This window comes from Corvus kubaryi, unplaced genomic scaffold, assembly GCF_017639235.1.
Source record: "Corvus kubaryi isolate FWS band 111438036 unplaced genomic scaffold, C.kubaryi_AGA036_p1.0 37308, whole genome shotgun sequence".
NCBI classification, from domain to species: Eukaryota; Metazoa; Chordata; class Aves; order Passeriformes; family Corvidae; genus Corvus; species Corvus kubaryi.
Window position 1 is genome coordinate 13,175,456 of NW_024581096.1, and position 14,885 is coordinate 13,190,340.

General features: G+C 40.1%; 1 protein-coding gene across 1 annotated transcript in view; it reads left to right on the plus strand.

Moving 5' to 3' along the window:
* MTMR12 (myotubularin related protein 12) overlaps window positions 1–11,385 on the plus strand; it is a 33,369-nt gene extending 21,984 nt beyond the window's left edge. The window contains exons 10-16 of the mRNA XM_042028561.1: window positions 175–299; window positions 2,885–2,963; window positions 4,565–4,635; window positions 5,631–5,803; window positions 6,530–6,697; window positions 7,516–7,677; window positions 8,668–11,385. Of these exons, the coding sequence (XP_041884495.1) occupies window positions 175–299; window positions 2,885–2,963; window positions 4,565–4,635; window positions 5,631–5,803; window positions 6,530–6,697; window positions 7,516–7,677; window positions 8,668–9,243 (1,354 nt within the window). The 3' untranslated portion in view covers window positions 9,244–11,385. The remainder of the gene's footprint in view (window positions 1–174; window positions 300–2,884; window positions 2,964–4,564; window positions 4,636–5,630; window positions 5,804–6,529; window positions 6,698–7,515; window positions 7,678–8,667) is intronic.
* The last annotated feature ends 3,500 nt before the right edge of the window (window positions 11,386–14,885 follow it).

Below are 14,885 nucleotides of genomic sequence, written 5' to 3' on the forward strand. Positions count from 1 at the left end.
TTCCAGCCAGTACTTAAAAATGCATGGAGGCCACTAGCTTTCTAGAGTGTCTATCTTCTGGTATTACAACTCTTTCACAAACCGTGCCTGTTAATTTTGTCTTCAGTGATAGTAGTTGGTGTATTATTTGACTTGTGAAGCAGAAGGCTTTAATCTCTTGATGGTTTGATTTAGAATCTGTAAGACAATTAGCAAACCTCCCTATGAGCTCCTGAAGATGGATGACTTGTCAAGCAGCCTTCCATCTCTGCAAGATATCCAGACTGCATACACAAGATTTAAACAGCTGTTTTTGATAGGTAAGTCAGACTTTAAAGCAAAGCATGATGATGTGCTGTGTCTCATGAGTGCAGTAATTTTCTTGATTGGTGTCTTGATTTTGAAGGTGGTTAAAAGCAGATTTTAAAATACATAACTGAAGACTCTGCTTATGTCTGAATGGAGGTTTGTAGTTCTTTGACTTAACCATTGCTTGCTAAGCTGTCACAGTATCTGAAAATTACTTTAAAAGGGAGCAGAGTCTTAACTGTTAGTTGGAACACACTAGCTGGAGTGAAGTTTGTGGGAAAGATTTTTCAGTCTACTGTGGTCAACCTTTAAAAAGCCTTTATGCTCTGTCAAGAGTGCAGACTAAATGCTAATTCATTTTTGCACTAGGTGTTGTTACCCACTAGTCACATCTCAAAACATGAAGCTACTTAAATTCTGTCCTTTAGAAAGCAATAAAATGGGAGCCATGTGAAAGTATGCTCTAGGCTTTCAGACTTTTTCTTCTGAGACTTTCCAACTATTTTGCTGTAATGAAACACTTCGACCTCATCTCCTGAGATGAAAAAAGATCCACTCCATTTTTAATATACGATATTAGAGTTTCACACCGAGGATTTTGTCTAGAATACACTGTCAAATCCACAGTGAATCTTAAGAGCTAAATATAGTTACTTATCTTTTTATGTGGTTTCTGGTAACTCACCCTCTGTAGGAAAAAGGCCAAAGCTTGAATTTAAGTCATTTAACCTGTCTCAGGAAATACTGTGTATTTTGATGATGTAATTGTATCATTCATTGTCTTATATTCATGGAAAGGAGAATGTGTTAAAACTGTAATCCAGTAAGTGTTTTGTTCTTGGAGCTTTTTAAATAAGGTTTGATAGTAGACTGTACCTCACTGAGTATAGCACTATGCACTTGCAGTCTGAGAAAAATGTTCAGGTAAGCTTTTGCAGAAGTAATAAGATCTTACAGAAATTTGCTACCTTATTACCATCTTTTAAAGTCTGAACACATTAACCATTACTTTTGTCCTGTCCTGGCTAGTTAATATGGTATAGGCAGCTTGTCCTGGCCATGGCACTCACAGCCCAGAGAGCCAAACGTGTCCTGGGCTGCATCCAGAGCCCCGTGGGCAGCAGGGGAGGGAGGGGATTCTGCCCCTCTGCTCCACTCTGCTGAGACCCACCTGAAGCACTGCATCCAGCTCTGGGGTCCCAGCACAGGAGGGACAGGGACCTGCTGGAGCCAGTCCAGAGGAGGCCACCAAGATGATCAGAGGGCTGGAGCATCTCTCCTGTGAGGAAAGGCTGAGAGAGTGGGGTTGTTCAGCCTGGAGAAGAGAAGGCTTCGGGGAGACCTTGTAGCACCTTTCAGTGCCTGAAGGGGCTACAAGAGAACTGGAGAGGAACTCCAGACAAGAGCATGAAATGATAGGACAGGGGAGAATGGGTGGGTTTAGATCAGATATTAGGCAGAAATTCTTTACTGTGAGTGTGGTAGGATTTGGTGAAAACTACATCTAATGGAACAGAATTCTGAAGATGCATTCTAGTGCTTTTGTGAAGAACTAGTTTCTATGGCCAGGGTGAAAGAAATTGGGAGAGGAATTTAAATGAGTAAAGAGCCAAATGAGGGGGAGAGGTATGGACGCAGAACAGCTACAGGAACAAAACATGTATATGCTCATGCATTTGAGGCATACGTGAAAGATGCAGCAGAGACAGAAGTGTGTGTGTGTGTATGTGCTGGAATTGAACACCAGATGTGTATGGAAAGAGACTCGGGGAGGTGAGCAGTTACACAGAAACATATGGAACTGAAGCTATCATTGAAAGGGTAGGGGAGGAGGGAAGTGAGTGTATCTGGTTTCTCACTAGTAGAACTGTTTGTAGGCCTTGTGCTTCAAGGTTTGTCTCATGCAGGAAATGTAATCTATTCTGGTTTTAATTTACTGTATCAGCTTGTGAAAGCTTTCCAATGTCTGTTGACTGGCTTTGATAGAAATAAAAGCAGTGGAGACTTAGGTGGCATTTCAAAAAACCTACAAAAGTCCTAGCGAAATACATAAGAGTTTAATGACTTTGTGGTATTGAACTTGGCCTCCCTGTTTTTGTATTTTAATGTCTTTTTTTTAGTTGCAACAAAAACTGTTTAAAACATTTTTCAGGTAGCTCTTAAATTCCATAGATTTTTATAAGCTGCTTCTAAAACCCATTGATGTTTCTGGCTGCGATGGTAATGATTTTCAAAATCCAGCCTCTTTATAGTTAAGCTTTATGTGGATCATCATCTCTGATTAAACTTTTGTATTTCTTTTCCATTTTGTCAACAGATTTATTTACCTGGTTTGATTGCCATGAACCTTCAACATACCTTTTCTAAAAGGCTGTGGTGCTATAAACCTGCTGGTGTTTGTAGGACTACTTCACTTCCTTATTTAGTTGTAAGGTGTCAGCTTTAACAGTGATTGAGATTTGCTGACTCCTTAGTATTGGTTGTTTTGTACCAGTTCATAACTGAAGGGGAATACAATGGATGGCTGCTAATTATTACTATGTATGTATGTATGTGTGAAAGAATCAATTTTTTGTTTTTCCTCTTCTTTTTGCAGATAACAGTACAGACTTCTGGGCAACTGATGTGAAATGGTTTTCATTACTGGAGAGCACAAACTGGCTAGAAATAATCAGGTTTGCTCTATCTTCAGCTTTCTGTGTTTCAAACTGTTGGTAAATGCATTTGTAGTGGGTTTTCTAGCTAGTTTCTTGAAATTGAATGACATTCTTTACTGCCAGTAGGAAAAAAATTAAGACGGGCTTATGGTTCCATTTATATATCTTATTTCTGCAACTTGAGACAGTGTTTCTAACAGTGCAGACTTGTGTTAAGCCTACCACTTTAAAGGATGTGAGAACTAGCAGACCATTCCAATTACAACTTTTCCAGAAAGCTTTTTAAAACTATAGATCCAGATAATTTCTGTCCTGCACTGTCACCTTCTTTCCAAGCTCAAGAATCCTATTTGTTCCTTGCATGAAACTATTCTGTTTCTCTTACTGGCCTTGCCATTCTTCTCTGTACTCTCTACTTCTGTAATGTCCTTTAGGATGAGATGAAGTGCAGTGTTTGAGATGTTAGCCCACCAAAGATTGATAAAATGACATTTCTTCTCAGTTTTGTCCCCCTCCTGTCCTGATTGTTCCTTAAGTTCTCTTTTCTTCTTTCAGCAGTCCAGAGTGAGTAAGTGTTGGAATGGTGTTGGCTAACTTAAGGCTTGTTGTAGTGGAATGCTGAGGAATTTTGTTTTCAGTGTTACTTTGTGCTAGCTCTTTTGCCTGTCAGTTTATTCTGTGATCAGCTAATTACCATGAGGTGCTTCTGCAGTCAGCTCCAGTCCCTTCTAGTCTTAATAACAATTAATAAATATTGATAGTTATTAACTCGTTAATCCAGAATTTAAATGTATGTGTTTATTGAAAGTTCTAGTGAAGACCATATGTTGAGAAATCCATTGACATGACCAAGATCACAAGTAGTTGGAAGTAAAAGCCAGGCCAGATTGCTATCCTTAGGTTGTTTTGAGACTGGTCATTTCCATACTTGGATCCAGTTGGTTCCTGGATCAGCCTGTTCTTGGCTCTTGCAGTTAGTAGGAATGCCTTCTCACATGTTCTAGATGATAGAACAAAGAATCTGACAACTCCACACTTAAGAAATAAACTGTCAGCTTCTATTAGTGGCCTAAGCTATTGCAAAAATTCTAATTTGTGTGCAGGCTTTTGCAAAAAATAATTAACTTTATGAAGATTTAGATCTAGAAACCAACAGTGTTACATCTGATTTTATGTGATCTGTAAGTCTACTCAGTCTTCCTTGTGTAATAACGTTCTCTGAATAAATTTTGTCTGAGTGTTTAAAAGAGGTGATTGGTCATTCTTCCATCTGCCTCTTAAAACCAGATTTTGGAAGAAATGTAGTATGTAGTACATTAGAACATAAATGTGGTGATGTTGACTCTTTCCAGGATAAAGATCTGGTTCTTAGCAATTTTAACACTTCAGGGTGTGATGGCTGCTGCTGATCCAAAATAAAGTATTGTATCATAGCAACTGAAAGTGCATGGTTAATGGCCAAATAAAATGTTCTTGAAGCTAAACGGTTCTTCATTTACACAAACTGAGCATGGGTTTTGTGTTTTAAAGAACTAGTCAAGTTTCAAGTATGGCATTCTAGCCCTGTCTAGGGGAAACTAATACAAGAAACTTCACTTAACTTTTCCTGTACCAAACAGGAGAGTCTTGAAGAAAGCAATAGAAGTTGCTGAGTGTCTGGAAATACAGCATACAAATGTTCTCCTCATAGGTACGTATTTAATGAGATAGTCCTATATATTTATTTTTTAAAATTAATTTTGAAGTAGCTTAAGCTGTAAGTTTATAATTACAGTAGAGACTTGCTAAAATTCGTACCGTACTAGTAAGAGTAAAGCACCTAAATCTCTCACACTCCTGGAAATGCTTCCTATAGTTAAAAAAATATGGTAAGCACTGTTCCAGGCTAAGATAGGATATGAATGAGAAAGCTGCTGATAAATTGTCAGGAGAGTCATGCGTAAAGAAGGGGTAACATTCCTGTTGCCCAGTTTATTTTATTTAGGGTCTCCTAGACCCTTTGCTGCCCTTTAAGGGGAAGGGGAGCCATAACTACACAAAGGACCAGTAATAAGAAAACTTTGCAAAACAACCTTTATATTTTCTAGATATATGCTGGATATTCTGTAGCCTCTTTATTAAAAATATGTGGAAGAATATGCCTACTGTAAACATGTTGAGCAGTTTATTTTTCTAGACAAAGTAATCATATGGAAAACCAAACCTAATGTTAACCATTAAGTGACTCTTGGATTGGAAATTTAGTTGGGTATTTCCCTATATTGCCATTTGAGAAACCTAGCACAGGAAAGAGGTGTTTTCTGGAGGCACCTTTTGGAAAGGTGAAGAATATATGTTGCACGAGGAGACAGTTTCACACCTTGTGAAAAAAGGCATGGAGGATAGGAAGGGTAAGGGGCTGAGGGGCAGGGTGTGCTTTGTGGGAGACTGAATGGCACAGGCAAGTTGTAGTGGTAAAGGTTGGGGCTTGCAGGTTTTATTGTCAAAGTGTTTTCCTAGGATAAATGTGTAAGTAACCTTATATTTGAAATCATGGATTAACTTCTCTATGACTTGCAAAAATTTCTGTGCTGCTCTGATCCTGAAATACAATTTTGTTTATGTGAACGTGGCAATGCTTTGCTTTCATACACAAAGTTTGAGGAATGACTCAGTAAAGAATATTGTTTCTACTCTCCCTTGTAGAAGAGAGTGCTACTGATCTGTGCTGTGTAATCTCGAGTCTGGTTCAAGTGATGATGGATTCATACAGCAGAACAAAGTCAGGGTTTCAGAGCCTTATTCAGAAGGAGTGGGTGATTGGAGGACATGGCTTTTTGGATCGCTGTAACCACTTACACAAAAGTGAAAAAGAGGAGGTATGATTTTTTTAAATTGCTTTCTTTACTTTCTATTTACAAGCTTACTCAGCACAAGGAGGGATTTAGCTGTTAGTCCAGAAGATCCAGTTACTCTGATGATCTTTAGTGTTTTGTTCTATGGGTTGATGTTTGTACAGTGACGCTGTTTTTGCTGTTCAGAGGTCAGCAGTGGCTTTATTATTGAGGAGGACAAATGCAAAATTTCCCAGTCTTGGAGTCTTTTGGAAGTCATATCTTGTGCCCTTGAAAACTGTGTTAAATGGTAGTAGCATCCATAGAAGTAACTCAAGTTAATTGCCTTATTCCTGTCACATCTAGAGATCAGCTTTATACATAGTATAAATAATAAATATAAGATAGTCTTGCTTTGGGACTAGATCAGATTGCTATACAGAATTGAAATAATAGATGTAAACTGACTCATTCTGATGAAGAATTGTTATAAACTAGTTTTGCTTTGCCACCCTTAAAATGCTGCATGGTGGCAACTTTCAAATTCAGAGTAGAAAGTGCTCACCTCTTCTGTCAACAATTGGCCAAGGGTAGCTCAGATAATACTTTTTCAGAGTTCAGCCAAGTATATATGCAGCAGTTCTGTAGTTAATCAGGCTTCTTGCCTTAAGATTTGTATTTGGAGGCACTAAATACTATAAAATAAATAAGTCTGCATGGTGGAACAATTTTAACTTTTTTTGAAACCAATGAAATATTTTATTTACTTAGGCTCCTGTTTTTCTACTCCTGCTAAATTGTGTTTGGCAGCTGGTACAACAGTATCCTCCAGCATTCGAGTTCACAGAAACTTACTTAACTGTCTTATCAGACAGCCTCTATGTGCCTATTTTTAGCACTTTCTTCTTCAACTCTCAACATCAAAGAGACACTAATAAGGTAAGGGTTTGGTATTTCTTGGACGCATTGTTGTTGGACAATGAGTTTAACCAACAAACAAGGAACACTTAAAAAAAGCTAATTCCCAACAGTGCCTTTTTCCTTACTCATTGAAGTGCCTTGAAGGGTGAACAAGTGGAATTTTGGCCATAAGGAGTCAAGTTCAGGACTTGGAGTTTATGATAACAGAAGGAATACGTAACCTGTAACGTGTGGTTGTAGTTTCATGTTTTAATATTCTTCAGTGAAATTGGAGCTCCCTAACCTATGAGGACTATCCAGCTGTCCTGCAGAATAAGTTATCTACAAAATTCTTGTATCGTATATTCTGTTGTGTTCCAAAATCAGCATCTCCTGAATGTTGATTTGTATTTGGTTCATGCTCTTCTCTAGCCTAAGAAGCTGGGAGCAATGGAAGTATCCTCTGCAGGGCTGCACAGAGACTAAAGGAAAAAGTGAAGATAACTATTTTTCATACAAATAAATCATTGATCACAAAATCTAGACCAGTAGCACTGCATGACTGTCGTTAACTTTTGTCATTTGGAATCCTAACATTCCCCCTGTGTTTGAAGAATCCAAGTGTCTGTCTCCTGCCCAAGGTTCAAAACCATTTTTTTCCTGCGATTATTTAACCTTATTTTAATCTGTGAAAGTCTTAATTGCACTGTTTTTGTTTGGTTTTTGAACACATAGAAATCACAAGTGTTGTTGCAACTCTGTGGCCTTTTTTCTGAAAAGCCAGTTTCTTAATTTCACCTTGACTTGGTCAGAATTCCCTTCTAGCAGAATTAAATGTGACCTGTTTGTTCTGGCAGAGTGGGGAAAGCCTCAAGACACAAGGTGGTCCTTTCAGATTCCTTACTGTGTGGGACTGGTCTGTGCAGTTTGACCGCAAGGCCCAGGCTTTTCTGAACAACCCTCTTTATGCAGAGAAACCAAAACCAGATAAAAGTCAACGGAAGACTGCGCGATTCAAAGTAAGATACGTGCTGCTAAACTAAACTATTTTTTCAATTCTAGAAATATTTTGCACACCTCTTATTTCAAATGTACTCACAGTGAAAGTATTGGTGCAGACTTTTTTTAATTGACAAAATGCATGTGTACCTCAGACCCACCTGGGTTTTAAGAACCAAATTTGCATCCACCTCAGTTGAAAATAACTGTTTTACAGTAACTATTCATAGCCATGAAGCTAGGGATTCTTTTTCTTCATACTTCTGTGCAAGTATAGTGGTAAGTCATGAGATTTAACATTCAGGTGAGTTGCACTGACATGTCTGAAGGGAGTTCATTTAGTTGTTCCATGGAGTACATAATTGCAATACATAGCAGGTTTGTTATTGACTCCCTAATTTTGTCTGAATGTAACTGGAGTGTGTGTCTGCACTTGGAGTGGGAGGGGGACCAACAACAGCAAAAAACTGTCTGGGGTATGGAGGATTATGGATGGACCACTTCATTGCTGGAAAGTAGCACTACTTCAGGGAAAAATGTTTGTTTGGAGTAGCCTCTTTCAATTGTAATTTATTGGTTAAATTCAGTCCTGTACAAAGCACTCCCAAGTGAAACACTGCCAGTATGATCTATAGCATTAATCTGAGATGGAGCGAGGGACCACTGGATAAAAACCTATAATTCAAGTGCTCTCTGATTTCCAACTAGCTTAAACTAAACATGAACATTTGTAATACTTGAACGTAAGCAATGGATTTGGCATTTTCAAAGAAAGTTTCTTTATCAGTGTTACTTTTGGTTAGTGCAGGGAAGGTAGCTGGCAATAAGTACACTCTGTGAAGTATTTGATGTATTGAAAAATAACAGTTTGAACACAGCCACTGCTTTGCTATATAGTTCAAGGGACTATTGCTTGCAAATAGTTTCTGAATACAACTTTTTCTTCCTCTTAAAGCTGCTTTCGGAAATTCCATTAATATTTATCTGAATATTTTTCTTTCCTCTTAAAGCATCAACGGCAACTTTCATTGCCACTGACACAGGCAAAGCCTTCCACAAAGAGAGGATTTTTCAGGGAGGAAACAGATCATTTAATTAAAAACATTCTGGGTAAAAGAATTGGCAAGTTCATAAATTCTTCAGATGAGCCCCCTAATAACTTAAGGGAGTTTTATGACAGCTGGCATAGCAAACCTGTTGACTACCATGGTCTTCTGTTACCACGCATCGATGGCCCCGAAATCAAAGTCTGGGCACAGCGTTACCTACGATGGATTCCTGAGGCCCAGCTTCACGGAGGTGGAACAATAGCTACAGCTGCCAAGATTCTGGACTTGATGGAGGAAGTGCAAAGCCTGCAGGTGAAAATGGATGAAGAGCACAGTCAGGCTGTGTCTGGAGATGTACATTCTGCTCCCATGCTGAGAAATTCTGCCCGTTTGTCATCCTTGTTTCCATTTGCTTTACTTCAGAGACAGTCTGTCAAACCAGCTTTACCCACTAGCACCTGGAAAGACTTGGAAGATGAAGATGACTTGGTCAAGAGGGATGATGAATTTGTTGATCTAAGTGGGGATATGTTATAACGTGTATAGATTACAGTATGGATTGTATATGGCTAAGCACTGAGTTTTAAATGTTGTGCTGTATCTTCATATAAGGCACTCGAGGATCTGCAATATGTTCAATGAGTTTGTGGGGTTAAAAAAAGCTTGATTGGAAAGAACTACTTGTAATTAACTGAGCATGTTTTGAACTTCAATTTCACTCCCAACAATATTTATTGCAGAAACATATTTTTAGCATAGGTGTAATAAAAGTGGGAGTCTTGGCTGGAGTAATGATATGGCCGCTGTTAAAAAACAGCAAATAAAATTCCTGCTATAAAGGTGGAATGATAAACGCATATGGCAACAATCATGCTATCTTTACAGAACAACTCTTTCCCCTTATGCTAAGAGTACTGGGAATAATGGACTGCTGTGATTTGCATTTCCCCCCCACGTAAAGTAAGCAGTGAAAGAAGCAACCAACTGTGCATTCACAGATCAGCTTTTGACAGTTGAAGAACACATTTGTGGTCACCAGGGGTTTTCTGTCTGCTGTTGGATCAGCAGAAGTCAGGTGCATGCCCCCTCCCCTTTGTCACTGTTGTTCTGTGTGGTGTCACGGTCACAGGTTGGTTGCTGTGAGCCTGTGCATGCACTTAACTCAAAGGTCAGATGCAAGAGCTTAATGACACATTTCAAGTCTTAATGTATGGCTGCTATGCTACATGCCCTTGCTGCCTTGGAATATTGTTTGCTCTTAATTTTGAGGAATGAGATTTCAATTTGCCACAAGTGTTTTTTTTCTCCTTTTAAGTGGAGTGAGACTTTCATTTTAACTTTCCCCCATTGATGCCAGTTGCCTTTAAGGCTTTCTGTAGCTTGCACTGAGACTCTCCACATAGCAGGGATGACTCTTTTCCTGTAATCCTGCAGGATTTGCAGTCTGTTGCCACTTGTCCTGAGTTGGTGGTAGAGCTTATGAATGTGGTGTTTATACCATAGAACACTTGTGTCCTGTTGCTGGATGTTACAACAGTACCTCAGTGAAAAAAGCCATAAAGAAATGCCTGTTGACTTGGATCTACTGTGTGTATGTTTATACAAAGTATTTTTACTGCAAATAATTATCCTCTATAGAGCTGAATATTATTTGACTGTCAGATCTGTTTTGAACCCTTAAATTGTGTAATACCCCAAGAACAGATTCAAGTCATAAAATGAGTTACACTGAGAGGTTCTCATAATAATTCAAAAATCCATGCTGGAAAACTTAGCTGGTGGATAAACTGTTGCTTAAATTTGATCAGCTCGGTGAAACTGGGGATATTAAACTTTCGTTACTAACTTATCACTTCATACTGAGTTGTATTAATGTATAGCAACAATTCATCAGCAGCCCTCTAAAAATAGATTCTCGTAACTGGGAAATGGGGAGAGCTTGATGCAGCTGTGCCAAACTGAAGCTTCCCAGCTCTTAATTGCCTTAAAGTCTTAGTGCGAGGACAATACTTGAGTTTGTAGTGGTTTATTTAAAAATACACTAGTACTTATGCTTTCTTCTGTGATACATATGATCTTTACAGCTAGCACTTGCTAGAATGGGCTGTACGGCACATTTCCTTCAGACTTAATTCATGTAATTCATGTGACTCATGTATGCAATAATACTTTGCATGTTGAATGAGCAGTGTATTATTACAGTGAAGAAATACTTGTCATTCTAAGGTCATTTGGGTTTAAGGATGGGGTTTTTTAAATGCTGCCATTAAAAAAAAAAGATATTAAAATGATTTTTCTATACTTTTGATCAAACTGTTGTAATATTTCAGTCATGAAGATCACATATTTGTATTAAAGAATGGATGTTGGACATCTTATTTGTACATAAGTTATCAGAAATATATATAGAAGAGAAGCATATATCTGGAATTGAACATGGGAACACTTCTAATGTAGAGTAAATACCATTGTTGCTGGTTTTCTGCACTGAAGGATTTAAAATATACTTCCTATTTTTACTCCAGGCTTCTGTTTATACCTCCAGGTTTTAACACTGAATGCAAGCTAGCAGCTCTACAGGTTTTTATCTTCTTTTTTTCCTTTTTCTTTTTGTCACATACTGTTACTTCTCTCTAACAGGCTGTTTGAAGAGTGTTAATAAAAATACATTTTGACATAGTTGTCCTGAAATGAGAATGTATGTTTAAATAACTAAATCACAGCAGACTTGACAATCTGCAGTGACAAGGCTTTTCTGGTTATATCCTGGTTTTGCAGACTGTTACGGGGAAGCTGTGCAGTTTTGATCTCGCTGTACTTTTGGAGAGGTGCCATCGGTGCAGGAGGGAGGAAAGTTCAGTGCAGGGAAGTTAAAGGGGATCTAGGAACTGTCTGCTGAGTATCTGTAGTGGTGGGGGTTATTAACACTGTTGATTTCTGTCTTACCAATGTACTTTCCCCGTGTCCAAGACAAAAGTTGTTCTTGCATTGTCACACTAAGCAACTTCTTGAAATTGCCACAAGGGGGTGTTTCTCAAACCAAATGCGTGTTTGAGATGGACTGAGGGGTGACCACAGTAAGTTGTGGAGTACAAATTTTAAAATTCCCCTTTCTTCAAGACCCTACAAATTGCTAGCCCCTGGTCAAAGGCAGCACAAACAAATATGTTGATTTAGTGCAAATCACAACACTAAAATGCCATGAATGTTACAAGACTGTGCCAGCTTTGTTCTTGAAGCCCCACACAGCAAGAGCTGTGGGTCACATTGTACCACAAGGTGTGCCTCTGCCTCACCCACACCTGCTAAAGACCAGCAATTGTACTTTGACCGCTTGGCTTTGATTTAAGACTGTATTCACTATTGAAAAGGTTCAGCTACTGATGTGCAGCATAATGGAATGCAAACATGTACTTTATTAAGGTGCTTGCAGCCAGCTTGCCCTCCTAATCTTTTGCTCCTGCTAAAGCTTTTTCCATTTGTGCTCAAAGCACGGAAGCATAACTTTTTCCAGAGGTAGCAGAATACTCTCTGCTGAGGATTTCTTCCAATGGAATAATTTTGTCACAGCAGTGGTCACCTTCATTCTAAACTACCTGGAGATCTCATGCAGTATTTACGGCTCAGTGCTCCTTCACAAAGAGCTAAGTTTTGCATAAAACTCTATTTTAAAAAGTAATTGTGTGAAGGACTTCATCTTCTGGGACAGGAAGGAGATTTGAGTAGTGAACTTAGCTGAGTCTGAGAAGAGCATTCTGTGTACAGAACTATACATTCTCTTCCAGGGTGATCTGGGGTGGGGCGGGGGAGGGGGAGTGGAAGGGGCAAAACCCTTCCTAGGGTCTTGCGTCCTTTTTCTTGTTTTGTAATAAAGTCAACATGACAAATGCTTTTTGCCAGCATTTGCAGGATGGCAGAACTTGGTGGGGTGATAGAGTTAACTTGGAAAGGAGTGGACACAGAAGACAAGGAGAGTTGATACTTGAGCTGGAGAGACAGTTCTGTGAGGAGGGCACCACGGTGTTGAGTACCAAGGCAGGAGCAATGGGGTTGTTCAGCCCGTGTTAGAAGAACATGGTAGAGACTTAACACACAGTTCTGAGCCCCAGAGGACTCCCTCTGCTTGGGAGGCAAGTTAGCTTGACCCCAGTCAAAGCTTGCTGTGGAGGCTGAGAAAAGGTTAATAGAAGACTGCTGTTACCTTGGCAAGTGTTTGGATGGGCAGTGGATGCTCAGTGCTGCCATGGCTTGGCTGCTGTGGAGCCCCGTAGAGCAGTAAAGACTGGCGCTATATTGCAGCATGTTATTCTGCTTCCAGCAAGCATTTGGTTTCCCTGTTTTTCATTTCAGCAACCCAGTAAAATGAAATAGACACTTACCTTAATGTTATCCCTGGATGCTTAAAGCAGGCAGATAACACATGCCTAGGAAATGCATTTGTAAATTTACTTTGTGAAAAGATCTAGGAAGACTGATTTCCTGTGGCCTTGGCTTGTCCGGCCATACCACTCAATTTTGTCCTTTCTTCTGGCATTTCCTGCCCTTGTTCATGCCAGAGCATCTTCAGTCTCCATCCATCTCCTCCCTGTTCCTACGTCATGTCCTATACCAGCAGTTTATGGGTTTGTCACTGCTGCTGACTTGCTGGACAACTCAAACTCTGTGTCTTGGTACCTGGGGGATCAAGTAAATGCTCGTGACTTGGCATGGCCTGGCCATGTAGCCTCCAGACTGCCTCTTGGAATCTAGCACCTTCTGAAATAATTTTTTGTCAAATACCGTAAAAATTATTTACTGGTTTTCTAAGCAGGTGGGTGGACAGAACATAGATTAGATGCTGTCATAGGTTAGCAAGCATAGTCCCGGAAGGGATGTCCTTGCTAAGGGGTGCTTACAGTTTCCTCTGGGAACTGATAGAACCTATCAGCTGGCCAGTTTGAATATGGACACTTCTCTAAGCCACTTAAAGTTGTGATCACCTCTGTGATCCACATTTAAGAATAGGCAAACTCCCCCTCCAAGCTCTCTCTCGTTTCCGGCGCTGGCACAGGTGGCTGCAGGCCCCGTGTGGGGGCCAGCGGGCCCGGCCAGGCCCTGCCTGGGCCAGGCCAGGCCGGGCCACGGCCATCCTGGAGCCATGGACCTGTTCCAGCCATGGAACCCCCCCCCACTGCCTTGCCGTGGGCAGCCGGAGCGGCTCGGCTCTCCCCCCTCTCCACTGCGATAAGAAAAATTCAACATTCCAGCTGCAAAGCTGCAAGGCCGAGGTGAGATTAACCCTTTTATTGCTGTGAAGAGCTGAAAACCTGAGGGAAGAGAGAGAGGAGATGCTTAAAGCTGAAATTCTGTTGTGAAGCTATGATATATCAGAGTATCCTGTTGTAATTTCATGAAGATATGGGGGGTGGAGTGTTCAACTCGTGAGCAAAAGCACCTGCGCTGAGATAGGCAGATGCTGACGCAGCTGTAATTTCATGAGAAGTTTGGACAGGGAGAGATGAACCAGATGAGGACTTTTGCTCCAAAGGGGAAAGGAGAAAACCTCAGTCCGTAGAGATGAACCAGATGAGGACTTTTGCTCCAAATGGGAAAGGAGAAAACCTCAGTTCCTAGAGATGCTCCCAGAGATAGTCCTAAAGATGAAGATGATGAAGACCCTTTGCTCCCAGGGAAGGAGAAGGGCCTCTGTTTTTGTTTCTGAACGGCTCAACCTTAAAATTGTACCCCAAAAAACTTCAAGAGTGGACCCTCGAAAGCAGTTGCGGGAAAAGCTGCAAGTCGGGGGAAAGGACTCACACGCAGGCAGAGAGACTCCTCTTCCTAAATGGACTGAACAATATTTGGAAGTGGGCGGCTGTCTCGTTGTGATAATGTTTTCATAGCATGAGCAAGAAGAGACTTCTCTCTCTAAATGGACTGAACAAGGTTATTATGGAAGTGGTAAACAGACTGAACATCTTAAGGGTTGTCTTTTCACATTGTCAGTGGGAGAAGGGAGGAAGGTGGGGGGAGGAGGAGAGTTCTGAAGGTGGTATAATTTTTTTTCTTCTTTTAGGTCTGTTAATAAACTTCTTTATATTCTTTCAAGTTTGGTGCCTGTTTTGCATTTCTCCTAATTCTTATCTCACAGCAGATAAACAGTAATGAGTATTTTGGACCAAACCACTACACTAAATTGG